This window comes from Chanodichthys erythropterus, chromosome 9 (genome assembly GCF_024489055.1).
Source record: "Chanodichthys erythropterus isolate Z2021 chromosome 9, ASM2448905v1, whole genome shotgun sequence".
Taxonomy (NCBI): Eukaryota; Metazoa; Chordata; class Actinopteri; order Cypriniformes; family Xenocyprididae; genus Chanodichthys; species Chanodichthys erythropterus.
In genome coordinates this window covers 34,500,654-34,519,594 of record NC_090229.1, presented here as the reverse complement: position 1 = coordinate 34,519,594, position 18,941 = coordinate 34,500,654, and the positions used below count along the sequence as shown (strand labels likewise).

The 18,941-nt window shown below is 36.1% G+C and overlaps 1 protein-coding gene across 8 annotated transcripts in view; it reads right to left on the bottom strand.

The window, feature by feature from the left end:
* Positions 1 to 466: 466 nt before the first annotated feature.
* kansl3 (KAT8 regulatory NSL complex subunit 3) overlaps positions 467 to 18,941 on the bottom strand; it is a 31,236-nt gene continuing 12,761 nt past the window's right edge. For 3 of the 8 annotated variants that reach the window (XM_067395429.1, XM_067395428.1, XM_067395430.1), the window contains 7 exons: positions 15,770 to 15,949; positions 14,318 to 14,405; positions 13,551 to 13,678; positions 11,748 to 11,836; positions 11,413 to 11,620; positions 3,344 to 3,456; positions 467 to 1,048 (listed from right to left, as the gene is read on the bottom strand). In XM_067395429.1, coding sequence (XP_067251530.1) covers positions 1,046 to 1,048; positions 3,344 to 3,456; positions 11,413 to 11,620; positions 11,748 to 11,836; positions 13,551 to 13,678; positions 14,318 to 14,405; positions 15,770 to 15,949 — 809 coding nt within the window. In that variant the 3' untranslated portion in view covers positions 467 to 1,045. The other 5 variants (XR_010896022.1, XR_010896021.1, XM_067395433.1 and 2 more) reach the window with 5 other exon arrangements.

Sequence of the window (18,941 nt, the reverse complement as noted above, 5' to 3'; positions counted from 1 at the left end):
AAATATTACTTCTGCAATGACAAACATTTTGATAACCTCTGCCCTATGAACCTCCTAAACAGCCCAGAAACTAACTAAACACCCTCATGTAATCAGTTTGAGTGCTTCACAATCATCTCATGTAATTTCTTCTTCTAAATACATAATGTTTTGAGGACACAAATCACTGCATTAATCAGTGTCTATCATTCGGTTTCAAGCTTTTCAACCTCTACTGGTTTCCCTCATAAGGGCAATAAACGCAATCAGCAATCAAAACAATTGTGACTTAATCAGGCAGACACATTATTGTCCCTGCTGGCATAATGATAACAGTTATTTGAAGGACAGCCTTATGCTGTCATGAGGAAAACCATGCAAAAAAGCATTAGATGATTGATGCATGATTAATCTAAAAAATCACTTAAAAAAACTCTCACATCATCTTTGAAACGTTTTGAATTTATTATCTTTTTTGACAGTTTAGTGATCCATTTCTCTCAGGCTCTTTATGGCTGTAAGGAAATAAAGCTCAGGCTTCGCTGGGGTTTTGTGCAAAACATTTTAACAACAAACTATTTTTTTTTTTGCAAAATCAACTGAATCAAATATTCTGTACTGGCAAAACATCTTTTTTTCTTCTTTTTTGGAGACAGCAAGAAAAAGAACCTGTTATATCTAAGAACAATAACAGTGATTGTGAATTTTTCCAACAAATCAGTATGTTCACATAAATATTTTGAATAGGTGTATGGAAAAAAATATATTAAAATGGGAGAAAAACAAATAAAAAATAGAAAATTGCCCATGACACTGCACAGCCAAAGTGCCACAGAAAAAAAGGAAAATAATACAAATAGACAAATGCATAAGTGTAAAGTCAAGTCTTCGGTCCATGTGTGCAAGACAGTGTCTATAGAGGGCGCTCTTGCAGGTTGTAAGGCAAATCACCAGTCTGTAAATCTTTAAACCGGGTTTAAATCCATTTGATTCCTCTGGGTTCATCTGTTTGTGCTGTTGGATTTCAGTGATGGCCATTTCAGCTTCACATATCATCCGTTTCTGGTCACTGCAAGATAAAATATTGATTGAACACATGACCAGAACATACAATACAGTTCTCTAGATGAGTGGTGTTCCAAAAGTGCTTATACTTCTATAAATGGCATGTTTATTTAACCCACTTGTGCTGCTTGCGTGGTGTTCAAAAATAGCAGTTTTTTTAAAAAAATTCCAATTAAATGTACTATATTTTAGTTCAATAATGTTTTTTATGTAATATTTTGTATTTTAAGGGGATTTTATGGTACTAAATTATATTTATAGAATAGTTATGATCCATTTATTGCCTGTTCTAATCACATTTTGAGCATTGACTGAAAATTAAATTTCCAACTTTAACTGTTGTAAATCATGAATGCTTTGGAGCACAGACTTAATTAAGTTTGATCTCTTTTTAAAGAGGACACTTGGCAGATTATTGCTGAGGTGAAAAGTGAAAGTAAAAAAAAAGTTACAGAAGTTTGTTTATTATTATGAAAAATGAAATCAAATAAAATTAAAATTAAATTTTATATGAAATACACATTTTCCAAAATGTTTTACTGTAAAACTGACAAAATCAAAGCCTCCAAAAGTTTTGCTCCAGATTTGAGGTTTATTTCTAAAAAAAAAAAAAAAAAAAAGAGCTTTCAGTAAGATTTTGTTTGGGCGCAGTACCAAAGGTTTCCACTAGATGAAATTTGTCTCCCATTAATTTCCAATGCGGTAATTTTTGACAGGAGTACAAGTGTGCTTTTTTTGTTTCAGGACCATTTAACCATTTCGAATCCTGCCTCTTTTTTTTATTATTATTATTTATTTATTTATTTTATTTATTTTTACCAAGTTTCGCACCAATCTGATTAAGTAAAAAAAATAAAAAATAAAAAATAAAAACAATTCAAAAATTAGCAAACAGCACCAGAGGGGTTAATTCATGCCTACTTACATTTTAGACTCAGTATTGTCACTTTGTTTTTCACTCTGCCAACAAAAAGTTTCAAATGAAGCCAATGCAATCAACTGTTGCACATCTCAGAGAAACTCACTATGGTGGTGATTCATTTTCAAATGAATCTGTTGGGTGAATTATTCAATGACTCGTTCACTAAAAACAGGATTGTTTTTATTCAAATGACTCATAAACATAGTCAGTTATCGCCACCTTCTGGTGGCGATAACCACTTATGTTTTTTTTAAATCTCGTATGATCACCAAGGCTGTATTTATTTGATATACAGATATCATAATACAGTAAAAAATAAGAATATTGTGATTTATATTGAGAATATTTTTGGAGCGCCAAAAAAACAAAATATCGACTTATATAGTGATGGCCGATTTCAAAACACTGCTTCAGGAAGCTTCGGAGCACAGATGAATCAGTGTGTCGAATATGCTGTTCGGAGCGCAAAAGTCACGTGATTTCAGCCGTTGGTTTGACATGCGATCTGAATCATGATTCGACACACTGATTCATTTATGCTCTGATGCTTCATGAAGCAGTGTTTTGAAATCGGCCATCACTAAATAAGTTGTTATTTTGTTTTTTTTGGCGCACCAAAAATATTCTCGTCACTTTATTATATCAATATTAAACCACTGTACTCACATGAACTGATTTAAATATGTTTTTAGTACATTAATGGATCTTGAGAGAGGAAATGTCTTTGCTGGCTATGGAGGCCTCACGGAGCCATTAGATTTCAACTAAAATATCTTAATTTGTGTTCTGAAGATGAACGAAGGTCTTACGGGTGTAGAACGGCATGAGGGTGAGTAATTAATAACAGAATTTTTGTTTTTTGGTGAACTAACCCTTTAAATACGCAGTGAAACATATCTACAAGCAGACACAATTAGCCAATAGTATTTTCTTATGAATCATAAGATTCTTCAATGAACTAAACCATTACTACTAAGTGATCCAGAGCAAAAACGACAAGCATATAATTATGTTCTTCAGAGTGATTAAGCAAATAATTACACTTCATCTCTCCGCATGATCAATGAGACGGTTACTACAGCAACACTAATTGCTCGCACAGCAGAGCACAAAAGGCGCCTATCGAACTGTGGGGCTCCGAGTAAACATCATTTAACACAACAAGTAAAAAAACAATAAATAAATAAATAACCGGACTAATCAATGTTAATGAAAACCCTGAATGACTTTGATGAGCTGCTCTTCTAATTTGTTGAGCTTGAGTTAAAGCAAAAGAAAGCCTAAAGCCAACCGTTCTGTTTCGGCTCTGGTACTTAAAGCAAATAAAGTGAAAGAACAGACAGCAGTATTTTGGCGTGGAAGCTGCGGGTCACACACCTGGTGCTCAGGTGCGCTGTGAGAGGGCGCTGTCGCCCCCGTGTGGCTGAGAGCGGGAAATCTGCTGGGCTGCCCTCGCAACGTCACTGTGATGGTGGTAGGAGCTTTCAGCCCTGCAGACGACACACACATTACAGACAGCGCATACGTCTAGAAAATTTTTTGAAGACAAGAAATATGTTTGCCTTTTCTTTTCCCGAAATATTACAGGTTGCTTGGAAATGTAAATTTAAATCATTAGGTGATGTAGGTCTTGTTGTTATACATGCAAACATGTCATTCTTTACTTGCTTATTAATTAGAATTAAATACAACCTGTTTTGATAATGTTATCACAGATACACCATGATAGCAAGTAGCCTATTAAATAAATGACTGTTAGGGCATCTATGATGCAGGTGAATGCAACGGTCCCAAAATCATAGATTTTTTTTAAATTACTTTCTATATTAAAGCTCACAGATAATCAAAAGCACACTTACTGATAATAGAAATATTTTTATCTTAATAGATGCAATTCATAGTTCACATGCACTTTTATCCCATCGTGACTCTGAACCCAGTCTGATGAGAAAACGTTCGTTATTTGGTATAAATTGTATTTTACAATTTTTAAAAGAAAAAAAAAAAGTAGGGCCAGTTGGGGTATGAACCCCCCAACCACTTTATTTTCTTTCTCTCCCACTCAGCACTTTTGATCAGTGATTTCACAATTCTGAATATCAACATTTGTGAGATTTAGTCAGTCAAAACGGTTTTGAGGTTAACTGATCTAATTTATGTGTCTATTTTTTAAAGGGTTAGTTACCTTCAAGCCATCCTAGGTGTATATGACTATTGTAACGGATGGGATGGGACAACGGAGTTGGAGATCCACGTGCAGGCTTTATTAATCAGGGAGAGGGTCAAACACCAGCAAACAGATATAGGAAGGCAAGGCAAGAGTAATCCAAACACAGGCAAAGGTCTAGGCAGGCAACAAACGATCATAAACAAGGAAACAGTCCAGGGTCAAAAACACAGGCTAGACTAGGCAAGGCAAGGAATACAGAGACAAGGTCGAACAAAGGCTAAACAATAGTGTCGGTGCATTCCAAACAGGATATGTCGCCCTCCGAAGTGCACTTCGGAGTGAAAATAATCATGGCCGCCATTTTGAAGGGTCGTTCTAAACCGAAAAACAAGCTCAAAACTGGCCACTTCAAAGGGCCCTCCGGAATGAAGGATTTCAAAGGGTACAACTGATGGACACTTCATGATCCTTTGCACAGGGAAGTTCTTTGATGTTCGATTTTACCTATTAATGTATGTATAGTATTTTTCTATACTACTGTAATATTAATAAGAGTTAGATTTGGTACATTATTATGGTCAAAATGGCATTGTACTTCAACAAAAATACTTTATAGCTCCCTTTATCAGTCCATTCAAATGTTTCAAATACAGACACAATATACAATATGGTGTGATAAACCAACTAACTAACGTTAAAGGGCACAGCTTACACAATCTACTCCTCTTTGATTGTCTCGTTAAGATGATGCTGAAGTGCGTTCCAAAAAAAAGAGGTTTTTTTTTTTACCCCCTACATCCTTCATCCGTTTGAAGTTCTCACTCCGGAGGGTTAACCCTTTGAAGGGATTAGGGCATAGGGATGAGCCCTTCCGATTGGAATGCAGGGTGTGTGTGTGTGCAGCTTATAAAGGGAACCTGATGGGAAACAGGTGTGAGTGTGATCAGTGCCTAGCTGAGGGATTGTGGGAAATGTAGTCCAGAGTGAAGTGACTGCGCGTTTGCAATGAAATTTTTTTTAGGACCCCCTTGAAAAAGAGATGGATCATCTCAAGGGGCTATCCTTGAATAAATAAATAAATAAAAAGTCTTAAAGGTGCCCTAGAATTAAGAATTTATATTGGCATAGTTAAATAACAAGAGTTCAGTACATTCCAACAGTGTAGCATTAGCCGTTAGCCACAGAGCATAGCCTCAAGCTCATTCAGAATCAAATGTAAACATCCAAATAAATACAATACTCACATAATCCGACGCATGCATGCAGTATGCATGATGAACACTTTGTAAAGATCCATTTTGAGGGTTATATTAGCTGTGTAAACTTTGTTTATGCACTGTTTAAGGCAAGCGCAAGATCCGTGGGCGGAGAGCACGAGAATTAAAGGGGCCGCAACATGAATCGGCGCATTTCTAATTATGCCCCGAAATAGGCAGTTAAAAAAATGAATTAAAAAAAATCTATGGGGTATTTTGAGCTGAAACTTCACAGACACATTCAGGGGACACCTTAGACTTATATTACATCTTGTGAAAAAATGTTCGATGGCACCTTTAATGGTGAAACAGAGAACTCTGGTGGGGATTAGAAGGAAGCAGTAGTGGGCAGAAACGTGACAACTATCTTCTTTCAGACAAACACAATCTGAGATATATTTTAAAAATATCCTGGCTCTTCCAAGCTTTATAATGGAAGTGAATGGGGGGCGTGAGATTTTGAAGCAAAAAAAAGCATCCATCCATCACAAAAGTAATCCACATGGGGTTAATAAAGGCCTTCTGAAGCAAAGCGATGGGTTTCTGTGGAAAAAAAAAATCCATATTTAAAACATTATTAACTATAATAACTAGCTTCCAGCAGACAGACCTACACATCGATTTGCGGTGGAAGAATGACCTCTGACCTGACGTAATGTCAAATGCAGAAGCACAGAGGATAGAGCAAAACAAAACACCGGTCACAAATTAGAAGTCTAAAACAATAGTTTTTAAAGAGAAATGTCAGAAGATTTCAATACAAGAGAAGAGGACCTTCAGTTTGTTGCACAGCCCTATTTGTTTAAACTGCGCTGAGGTGTCTAAACTTACGATACTCCAACATCCTGCGTCATACATTGCTTCAGGGGTTACTCTTGTGGCGCAAATCAACTTGCGCAGCATATGGTCGTCTGCCAGAAGCTAGTTCTCTTAGATTACAAAGTTTTAAATATGGATATCCTATCACTTCCTTCAGAGGGCCTTTATTAAACCCCTGGAGCTGTACGGATTACTTTTATTATGGATGGATGGATGGATGCATTTTTTGGGGCTTCAAAATCGGGCCCCACATTCACTGCCATTATAAAGCTTGGAAGAGTCAGGATATTTATTAATATATCTCCTCCGTTTGTGTTCGTCTGAAAGAAGATAGTCATATGTAACCCCTCTACCCAGATCCTACTCGCCCCGCTCTGCGCGGGCCTCGAACCTGGGTCTGCGGCGTGGGATTCGGACACTCTAACAAGGAGGCTAAAGGCTGCAACCCCTAGCGTTAGTCGCTAGAGCATCTCTTGCTCTACCTGGCCTCCGTTACACATATACACCTAGGATGGCTTGAGGGCGAGTAAATCTTGGGGTAATTTTTATTTTTAGGTGAACTATCCCTTTAATGGGGGATTTGTGGACACATTAATGTTTTTAGATTTGCGGATTAAACATTATAGTTTTTATTTTGACGTAAAAAGATAAAATTAGACCCTTAAGGTCTTGGGCTAAGATGACCCTCTACCCTCACAGATGGCCCAAAGTGCCATGTTTTTACTAGTGTTTTTTTTTTTTTTTTTTTTTAAATGTGCTGTAATAATTATTGTAATTAATGGGGTTATTATTTAATATTTCAAAGAATTAGATATACATTTCAGGCATCTTCACTTTCATTAAAACCTCTAGGTTAGATGAGTGAAATCATTTAATTTGCATAGTGTTGCTATTATGACACATCGTCAATTAAAATATGGGTGAATAAATATGTAAATATTAATTTGCATGTACGTAAGTCATAGAACAATTTTACCATTCAGATGAATACATTTTACTGGTATTCTGCTTTGTCTTTCATCAGTTATTGAAATATTATAAACTATATTGTCAAAATAAAATTTTAAATACACTACTTTATTTAGTAATTTACATTGTGGGGGATGGATTCTTACCCAAGTAGGGGCCATCATACCCCTCTTTTAATATTTGACATTTAGTTCTATAACAACCAAATTAGCAAATGCCTCTATTTATTTCCTATAATAACACATTGGCTAATGCATATGGATTTCGGACACTAATTAAAACCAGTAAAAACGGTAATAGCGACTTTTTTCTCAAAATTGCAAGTGTATATCTCAGAATTGTGAATTTATAACTCGCAATTGTGAGAAAAAAAGTCAGAATTGTGAGAAAAAAAGTCAGAATTGTGAGATATAAACTTGCAATTACTGTTTTTATTTTTCTCTTTAGTGGCGGAAACGGGCTTCCATAGATGCATCATCATCCTGCATATGCTAAACTTGTTAAAATTTAAAAGTAAATCCATATGGTTCTTAAAAGTGGCGTGGATCTTTCCTCATCCTACCCTAATCGTGAAGGGCCACGTACCAATATGATTGTATGAATTCATACGAATTAGCCACCAAGTACTTGAGGTCAAATGTTCCTCATTATAAACTCTTTGTATTAAAAATAGTGTCTTCAAACATTAAGACATGATGCCACGAATCTTGCAAACTACAAAGGGACCCTGCAAACTCATTTTCCTCATTAAAGCACCCAACAACTGTAAATATTGCTATTAGAGTCTAGACGCTACGAAAAGCTTTTTTAATTACAAAACACATGCTATAGCTTAATAACCTTTGTAGTTTTAGCTCCAGCAATAATTAATAATACTTTACTTAATAAAAATACATCCCAGCTGATGTAGTTGTTTAAAGTGTTACAGTCCAAAACTTGATCAAAAGGTGGTTTAAATGGCCACGGACCCCAGAACTGCCCCACTGCGGGTGTGTTGCATAAAAGAAATGCAAATGTAAAATAATAAATGTAAAATAATATTTGGCACCTCAGTGATTTTTACATTGCATTCAGTCTTTTTTTCTCCATGTTGTGTATAATAAACCATTTTGTGAACAACAAAGGCCATGCAAACCAGTAATCTAATGGCAGTAAACTTCTGGGTATGTGACTGCATTGTGTTGAGCTGTCAGCTGGGGGCGCTAAAGTTCGCGCTGAAAAATGAGTATATGGAAACGAATCCTGTTTTTTTTGAAGGTCATTTTAAGACTTTTTAAAGATCTTTATAAGACCAAGTAAAGACAATTAAAGGAATAAGTTGAAGGGAACACAATGTGTCAATATGTTCTCTAAATGTAAATATCTAGGGGAAAACACAATGAGTTTTAAAAACACTTGAGTGATATCTTCAACAGATAACTTCCAACAGATATCCATTACTTTTTCATTCATTTAACATTTCTACACATTTGTTTGGAAATAACTTCTACTCTACCTTCTGTCTGATTGCAGTACAAAAAGAAATGTACTGCATTCCTCAGTATTTTTGTCTTGTTTCCTGTACAACTGTCTAAAGATTCTTAAATCGAGATACATTTACTTGAGATGCAAAATATTAAGTCATGTTTTATGTGAAATTGATCAAAATAAAGTGAGTCTATTATTAAAACAAGAACAAATATCTGCCAATGGGCTCAAAAAAATCAACTTAATTGAAAAGGAAGCTTTTGTAACTCATTGAAACATATTTCTTCTTGTTTTAAGTATAAACTCATTTGAATATTTCGAGATTTCTTTTCCTTTTATTTTTTTACATTTGCATCCCATGTAAATGTATCTTGATTTAAAGATATTGGAATATTGGGATTGTATTGGAAAACAGGACAAACATATAGAGGAAGATATTATTTTTATTATTATAGCAATGCATGCAACATGAGTTTATGAATTTAAAGGGTAAGTTCACCCAAAAATAATGTCATTTATTACTCACCCTCATGTCGTTCCACACCCGTAAGACCTTGAAGCAGTGTTTTGTAATCAGCCATCACTATTTTGTTGAAAAGTCATTATTTATTTATTTATTTTGGTGAACTAAAAGTATTCTCGTTGCTTTATAATATTAATATTGAACCACTGTACTCACATGAACTGATTTAAATATGTTTTTAGTACATTAATGGATCTTGAGAGAGGAAATGTCATTGCTGGCTATGGAGACCTCACTGAGCCATTGGATTTCAACAAAAATATCTTAATTTGTGTTCAGAAGATAAACGAAGGTCTTACGGGTGTGGAACGACATGAGGGTGAGTAATAAATGACATTTTCATTTTTGGGTGAACTAATCCTTTAAGATTTTTGATTTAAGAACTATTTTAAGCCCCGCAGAAACCCAGACAATATACTGGATACTACACACTACTAAAATAGTGATTAAGTATGCACAAACTTATTGTGTGTATATTTCAAGGCACAATATGTAATTTTTCACCACTAGAGGTCGCTTATTCAATAAAAAGGCTTAGCTTGATGACGCCTTGATTTCACAGAATCATGGGAGGTGTTGTCTTCACTTCTACAGCTGGTGGAAAAGAATCAGAATGGGAAATCATATTCATGGATGAGCTAATGTATCAAAGATTTATTAACAATACCGTAGTATGAAGCAGGGTGTGACTGAAAGCCGTTAGAGCTGAACGCGGCCGCTGGAGCGATTGCTAATGAGAGGCGAGCGTGACACGTCTCAAGAGCAGTAGAGCTTTTATTATGCCGCAGTCGCCACTTCTGCTTTATCCGGTCAAGCAGCGCTGTTTATCATATTAGATACATTTGTGTGTTGAAAGTTGTAATAGTGCTACTCTGTGCGTTCACTTGGCAGCTGCTATGAGACACTTGTTGCACACTGCAGTAAGCTAGATTGATATTAAGCATGGTACTCGCTGTAAATCAAGAAAACAAGATTTAAACAACAAGACTTTGTTGAGCTATATAACATGATTAGCTTTCTGTTGAAGAATGTATCCAAACAGCTGCTCAACTGTCTAATAAAACACATAATATATTAAAGCGTCTTTGGTGTTCCCGTGGTTTCTACAAAATAAAACCAGAAATCGAGGGCAGCGCATGTATGGTGCTCTGGTTAATATTGCTTATTTATCTGGATTTAAACATTTTTGGAAATATTTAGGATTATGTAAGTACACAAGTCAACAAAATATATAACACTGTTTTAGTGGTTTTTGGATATTTAAATAAAAAAAAAAATTACATATTGTGCCTTTAATTCAGTGAGTCCTGACATTTAAATAGTTTATTTTGCATTTTGAATCCAATTATTAAAACATTAAAACTTATCAGATAAATCAGTGGCTGTTCAGACCAGAATTCTGCTTAATGCACAGTCGATACTGCCTAACATTTAAAAACATAATACAGTCTACACACTGTATTGCATTTGACCAAACAACTATGGATTAATAATCCATCATTTGTTTTTTGGTGGTGTTTTTTTATTTATTTATTTTATTTATTTGCACTGCACTTAAATAGCTTCTGCAAACAATAGAGAACACTCATGCATGCGATTTGGGACAAAATGAAAACAGAAGAGGTAGGAAAAATCATTTGCTGTTGGGGATTTAATGAATGTCTTTGTGAGTAGAGCAAGCCTTATGATTTACATACACCTCATCCAACAGAAACTGGTAAACAAATAACAGAAATGAGAAAAGAAACCAAATAAAAACAGAAAGATGGAACATAAAACAACAGTGAGATGGTCACATTAAGCACACTGAATGAAGCTGGTGATGTGGGAATTTATCAGAGCTGTCATTTCACAGCACTGCCATTAAATATTTTGGTCCTTTGGACATAACAGCAGTTTGAGTAAAAGGTCAACCCCTAGAATGCACTTAAATGAACAACTTGTATAAAAGTACATTCGTTTGAAAGCAGAACTTAATCAGCCCGATAACTGTAGTAGATCACCCAAATAAATCTCTTTACATGCATAAAAAAAAAAAAAAAAAAAATCTACAAAAGTTTATGGTACATATTTACATGCTCAGCTGGATGTTTATTGCTCTTTCAGAACATTTACCTGCCCAACACTTTTTTTCTTGTAAACCTTTTCATGGATTCGACCTTTGACCTTACTGCTACTCTAGCTACTCATCGCGGACGCCTCTGTTTGGAACGTTGTGTCATCAGTGGGGACGAGGACGTACCCGTGCTCTGACTGGAGACATGGGCCAGTCCTGGCAGACTATTGGCTAGTTTGGCCAGGCCGCCGTTGGTGAGGAGCTGGTGGATCGCTGTGGTTTTGGTCATCCCGGAGCCAGTAGACACGACCGGAACCGCCCGCACTAGCGTCCCGCTGCTCGAGCTGAGAGAGCTCAACACCTGCCCTGGGCACTGGGGCTTCCCTCCTGACACCTGAAGAACACGACACACACGCACAAGATGGATATATACGGGCATGTTTATTATAAAAGGTTGCAAAAACAACCTTTTTTAGACAAAATTTGTGTTTAAGCAGTATGCTGCGTGACTGGGCTGGCACCTGTGTGGTGGAGGGAACGCCTGGTGATTTCGTGTTGATCTCCTGCAGACTGAGGCTGAGGCCCTGCAGAAGACTACTGGCAGAGGGAGCTAAACACACAGAGTCAAAAAAGATTCAAACTAGTTTTACATTTGTCAGCCTTTTTTTCCCCCATTTAGTCTAACGGCCTGTTCACACTGTGGACAGTAATCGAAGATCACTCTTTAAAACATTATTTCTTAGATGAAAAATCCAAAATTATATTCCTAATCAACAAATTAATCAAAGTAATAGTTAGTTGCAGCCCTACTGTATTACACATTCATTTTCAGCAGAATTTCTCAACAGAGATGGCTGAACTCCAGCTTAAATGGTTGTCAGTGTTTTCAGATCATCTGCGCTTTTTTCTCAGTGTAAGGAGAGCTTGTGCACATTGTTGCCAAGTTGCGAACATCAAGTAAAAAGACAGGGTGGAAAATGTAACCGCCTAAAGGGATAGTTCACCCAAAGATGAAAATTATCCCATGATTTACTCACCCTCAAACCATCCAAGGTGAATATGACCATCTTCGTTCAGATTCACACAATCAGAGTTGTATTTAAAAATATCCTGGCTCTTCTAAGCTTTATAATGGTGGTGTATGGGGGGCCCGATTTTGAAGTCAAAAAAGTGCATCCATCCATCATAAACATACTCCACACGGCTCCAGGGGGTTAATAAAGGCCTTCTGAGGCAAAACGATCGTTTTTTTTAAGAAAAATATCCATATTTAAAACTTTATAATCAAAAATAACTATCATTACATCATGTGTCGGGTCAGAGGTCACTCTTCTGCCGTAAATCGATGCGTACGGCCATTTACTGGAAGCTTTATCGTTAAATGTTTTGATTTTTTTTTTTTTTTTTTTAATAAAAAAACCCATTGCTTCACTTCAGAAGGCCTTTATTAACCCCCTGGAGTCGTACAGATTATTTATGATGAATGGGTGCACTTTTTTATGTAGAAAGTCATATACACCTAGGATGGCTTGAGGGTGAATAAATCATGGAATAATTTTGAGTCTTGTTAAGAAAAAGACTGAAATATTTTTTCTCCCCTTTTTTAAGCCGGGCACACATTTAACGACTAGCTAAAACATTCTAAGTCTGTGCTCAACATACAGCTATTGTTTCCTGCGACTGAAGCTGATTTAAATACTTACACACGGGATCTGAACACCAACTGTAATCGCCGACTGAACGCAAATGGCTCTGACTGGACGCGCTTGAGCGCAATCAGTCATAAGTATCAATTTACATTCATAATCAGCCTTACAATCGTTAACTGTGTCCTCGGCTTTAGTTGAAGAATATATAGAGATTTTTGGTAGTTTGCATTTTTTAAACTGCATTTTAGTGTTGCCTTTTTGGCCGACAATATTGCATGTTGCTATAGTCACAGTCAATGTTCAATGATGTTGATGTCGTCTCGTCTTAGTCATGGGAAAAAAGGTAATCAAACATTTTTTTTTTTAAACAATTAACACTAATTTAAACAAAGAGTTTGCAGGTGACTCTGCTCATTTACACTTAGCATTAACATGTGACCTGTATCCGGATGTTGTCCACATACAAAGTGAGATTTGCACAGGGGCCGTTTTTCCATTACAGACTCATTTTAAAAATTGCACAGGAAACAGATATCTGATAAGTTATCCAGGTAGTTGATGTTGCCAAGCCCTGATTGGCTGATAATTCGATCTGCTTCATTGGCTCACGGTGATCACATGATAATGCCAAGTGTAAATGCAGCCTCTGCAGGCAGAATTCAAAGGTAGTGGCACCTTGTGCAGTGGTGGGGGCCTGAGCCTGGACAGGAGAGGAAGAACCCGACATCACACTCCCCTGAAGGCTGTGAAATGACCCCTCACTGGAACCCAAAACTCCAGACACATCTGCCAAACCTCCAGACCTAAAAGAGCACAGGATATCAGCTCAGAATGAAGCCACCATAAACACAGATTCTGACATGATCTGAGGAAAAATATATCTGAAGAAAAAATATTAAACCGACCACATTCTACACTTTTGTAGCTTTTCCCTCCACAAGTCTACAAGGTTCTATGTACAAGTGAAAACTTACAAAACACAGTCTGAATGCATTGTAATGAAGTTATGCGAGTGTGGACACATCTGATCTGATACAGCATGATGTTGCACAAATCATGCAAATGTCACAAAAACACAGATCTAAATCTATCCATTGGGCAGGGTTGCAAACTCATTACACAAGAACAGAAGTAGAACTGAACATTTCTTCAAGATTAAAGGCCTGTCAATACCAAGTTTAAAATTTAGTGCAAAAATTTGGTTCATCTGAATGAATAAATATTCGCATGCCATAAATGCAACAATTTTATTTACGGTTCTAATGTCTTTTCCATCACACTGCGAATAAAGCAGGCTATACAGTAAGATTCACGTTTTTGCTCACATGCCCAGAGCCACTGCTATCACACAAAACTATGACTAGGTGGTGTTTGTATGAACAGGCCTTTAGAGTCTTTTTTCCTCTTCTGTACAATCTATCTGTTGTGTTAGATAAAGGTACCTTTGTGCACTGAGAAGCTCAGATAGTTCTTTGGCCCCCGACACCGTCTGGCCCACTGTGAGTCCAAGGGGTTTTCCTGACAAACCCACTGCACAGAAAAACAGGAATACAACTGTAAACACCTTCAGGTGGCAAGATACTGTCTAAGACACCTTTTTCAAAATGTATGTGGGTCTATGTATTACAAGATTTAATTATATAATGGCTTTACTGAAGAAGTACACTAACATTCAAAAACATGGGGTCAGTAAGTTTTTTTGTTGTTGTTGAAAAAATTATATTTTTATTCAGCAAGGATGCATTAAATTGATCAAAAGTGAAATAAAAAACATTTATGTTGCAAAAGAAATAAATGTTTAAATAAATGTTCTTTTGAACTTTCTATTGTTCAAAAAAAAAAAAAAAAATGCATCATGGTTTCCACAAAAATATTAAAGGATTATTCCTTTTTCAAATAAAAATTTACTGTTAATTTACTCTCCCCCATGTCATCCAAGATGTCCATGTCCTTCTTTCATCAGTCAAAAAAAGAAATTAAGGTTCTTGATGAAAACATTCCAACTAAATAGTCATATACAATATGCTAGTACAAGTACATAACAATTAGTTATTTTGACCTATGGAGGGCAGTAATACACTTAACAGCGTCTACAATACCGGAATTCTAATAGAAAAGAAGAAGAACAGAGCAAGTTCAAGACTAGCGTTTATGGTCAAAACATATATAATTTATTTATTTATTTTTTTTAGAAAATGACCAATCGTTTCGCTAGATAAGCCCTTTGAAAATGTAATTTTGACCTTCAACCATTTGGGGCCAAATGAAGTCCACTATAAGGAAAATAATCCTGGAATGTTTTCATCAAGAACCTTAATTTCTTTTCGACTGAAGAAAGACAGAAATGAACATCTTGGATGACATGGGGGTGAGTAAATTATCAGGAAATTTTTATTTGAAAGTGAACTAATCCTTAAAGCATCACAACTGTTTTCAACATTGATAAAAATAATAAGAAGTTACCTGAGCAGCAAATCAGCATATTAGAATGATTTCTGAAGGATCATGTGACACTGAAGACTGGAGTAATGATGCTGAAAATTCAGCTTTGATCACAGGAATAAATTACATTTTAACATATATTCAAACAGAAAACAGTTAAATTAAATTGTAATAATTCAAAATATTAGGGTTTTACTGAATTTACAACAATTTTTGATCAAATGAATACAGCCTTTTTTTAAAAAAAAAAGAAAAAACGCACTCTTCAACCCCAAACTTTTGAACGGTAGTGTATGTTTAATTAAATTAAACTTTAATTAAAGTACTCAATCTGGCTGAAAATTGCTTAAATCAAAACTTTCCTCATTCTGCCTGAATGCATCAATGTGTCACACATTAAATATGTTTAATCAGCGGCTCAGTGGGCTGAATCAGGCCTTTGTTTTCATTACCTTCCTGAGCAGTGGAACCAGTCGTGCTTCCTGCCGCGTCTCCATGGGAGACTATGGTGACTTTGATCTTGGCTCTTTTGGAGGCTTTGGTGGGAGTGGGACTGGGGGTTTGTCTTCTCTTGAGGTGGAGCCTTACGTCGTCTCGGTCCAAACCCTCCACCTGCTCACTGGGCACCGGCACTGAAACACATGATGCTGAAGGGTTAAGCTCCAAGTCTCCCACGGGCTCAAGCTCACTGAGGGGTTCACTAGGTGTTAATACAGATAATGTGAAATGCTGCAGAGGTCTCTGGGTAGATTAAGACGCTTTATAAAGATTATGACCCAAAATTATTTTGGCATCAGTGTTTGGTTTGTATGAAAGACGCTTTCTGAACTCTCAAGACTGCTTGACAACAGAGGTAGGGCATACAGTTCATATGGACTAATAAATATGCAATTTTAATATGGAAATAATCTGGCCTTATGTATTTCTCAATGCTGCTTGTCTTGACAGAAAATGCCTTTAATGACGATCTTGTCTGTCTATGCACTCAGACATTTTTGCAATTGGTGCTACATGTCTAGAGAAAACAAAACGGGCTGTGGTGTTCCCTTTTGCCAAAAACTTCAACAACCATAAAGCTCTTTTGATTGTGCCACCACACCTCAAAAAAAGTTCCATCTGTAGTTAAAAGACCTGGAGCTGAAAAATGGTCTGATAGATGACGCAAAATGAGCATCCAGCAGACGTTTGCTGACAAATAAACGGTGATATCTGAATGCAGGTAACAGAGAGAAAGAGTACACACTGATCATTTACCTATACTACCGACATTGTAACAATACAAATCTGGTTGAAAAATTGACAGTTCATTTAGTATTTATGCTTCCTAGTTCCACATGTAATCTGGCATGTCTTGTGTGGACTGGTCAGGTATCATCTTACAGTACGATAGCAGCAAACTGGATATAGTGCAGCATTCTTGGTATAATTTAAGTCTCTGATTGTTAGAAAGATCTGTGCAGAACATTAAACTAATGAAGATGGAGAATGGGAGCTCTTGTGCATCGGTGCTCAAGTGCTGGGTCCTCAATGCTTTTATCAGCAAAAAAAAAAGTGTTTGCCGATGCCAATAATGCAAGTCCCCCTGTGGTGAAAATCAAGTTTTTATTGTTGTTTACAGGGGCGTAGTTTTCGGGGGGGATGGGGGGGGAGGTAACCCCCCCAATATTCAAATCTATCAGTTACAACCCCCCCAATATTTCAACATGAAAATCACAGTAGATCTATATTAACATATGTATAATTCATTTATTTTGTAACAATAATTTTGTTTCTAATCGAATATGAGTTGAATTTGTCATAATAAATGAGTCAAAAAAATACCTCCTTCCATTGAACCAATTGGTAACGCCCAACCAATGCGCGTCGCACTTTCACCAAAACAACGCGAGTGGTGCTGTACTGTTTGAAAGGAGAGCACGGGTAGCTCAAAAAATGAAGAGAACCGCTGCCCAGCCGACTATATTAAACTTATGTTCAAAGAGGGACGTTAAAAAGAATAAAGCATGTACTGAGAAGGAGGTATGAAAACATTGTAATAGCTAAGTACACTCCACATATATTTTAACTAGCTAATCCATTGCAATTTAGCCATAACTATCAGTGCAACTGTAACCGGTTACCAAAACAGCCGTCTGTTTTGTTACTTCATTTCTCAATAGTCTTATCAGTGACAAAAGTATTCACATCGGTGTTTGTTTTCTTCCTTAATTAATCTGATTTTGAACGAATTTGCTTGAATGAACAATTTAAGTAGCTTACTCATTAAAACGTCGAATCGCTGCCACCTACTGGCGGTTTCAATATTTAACAATTTCTTTCTTTTTAGAATCACTCCATTATGTTAGAATTTGATTAATGGTTATAGATAAATTCCATAAAGTTATGATAGATAGATAGATAGATAGATAGATAGATAGATAGATAGATAGATAGATAGATAGATAGATAGATAGATAGATAGATAGATAGATAGATAGATAGATAGATAGATAGATAGATAGATAGATAGATAGATAGATAGATAAAAAAATAATTTAAAAAAATAATACCAACGCTCAACCCCCCCCAATGTTGAAACCAAATCTACGCCCTTGGTTGTTTATATGTGGTGTTATTAATATGCTTTAAGACAAGTATTTTCTCTTTAAAGGAATAGTTCACTTTTAAATAAACTTTTCCTGATAATTTACTCACCCCCATGTCATCAAAGATGTCTATGTCTTTCTTTCTTCTGTTGAAAAGAAAGTTTTTGATGAAAACATTCCAGGATTTTTCTCCTTATAGTGGACTTGAATTGGCAACAAACGATTGAAGGTCAAAATTAGTTTCACTGCAGCTTCCAAATTGTTCTACATGATCCCAGATGAGAAATAAGGGTCTTATCTAGTGAAACATTGCTCTTTTTCTTAAAAAAAATTGAAAATGATATAAGTTTGAACCTTAAATGCTCATCTTGAACTAGCTCTCTTCTTCTCCTCTATTTGAATTCCGGCAGTGTAGACACTGCTAAGTGTATTACTGCCCTCCTCAGGTCAAAGTTTGAACTAATTTTTATATGCAATATTCTGGTTCAATAGTATATAACAATTATTTCAAACTTTGACCTGTGGAGGGCAGTAATACACTTAGCAGCATTTACACTGACCTTCAATCGTTTGGTGCCCATTCAAGTCCACTATAAGGAGAAAAATCCTGAAATGTTTTCATCAAAAACTTTAATTTCTTTTCGACTGAAGAAAGAAAGACATGGACATCTTGGATGACATGGGGGTGAGTAAATTATCAGGAAAAGTTTATTTAAAAGTGAACTAATCCTTCAAAACTGCAGTGAAAACCTGTGGTTTGAAATCGCTGGTGTTTCTGACATCACAAACTACCTTGTAACCAATCATGTCAATGTGCTGGCGGGCTTTAGCATATTATTTATCATGTCCGCTCTGAAGCAGGAGAGTCTCTAGAGAATCAATCTCAATATATTTTTCTGTTGATATAAAAAAAATCAGATTTGGCAAGATAGTGGGTGTATGATGTATATAACAATTTTATGAACTATATGCCTTTCTCCACTGATGTTAAAGGTGTTCAAAGAATTTCTAAGGATACTGAGTGTTATAAGACAGCTGT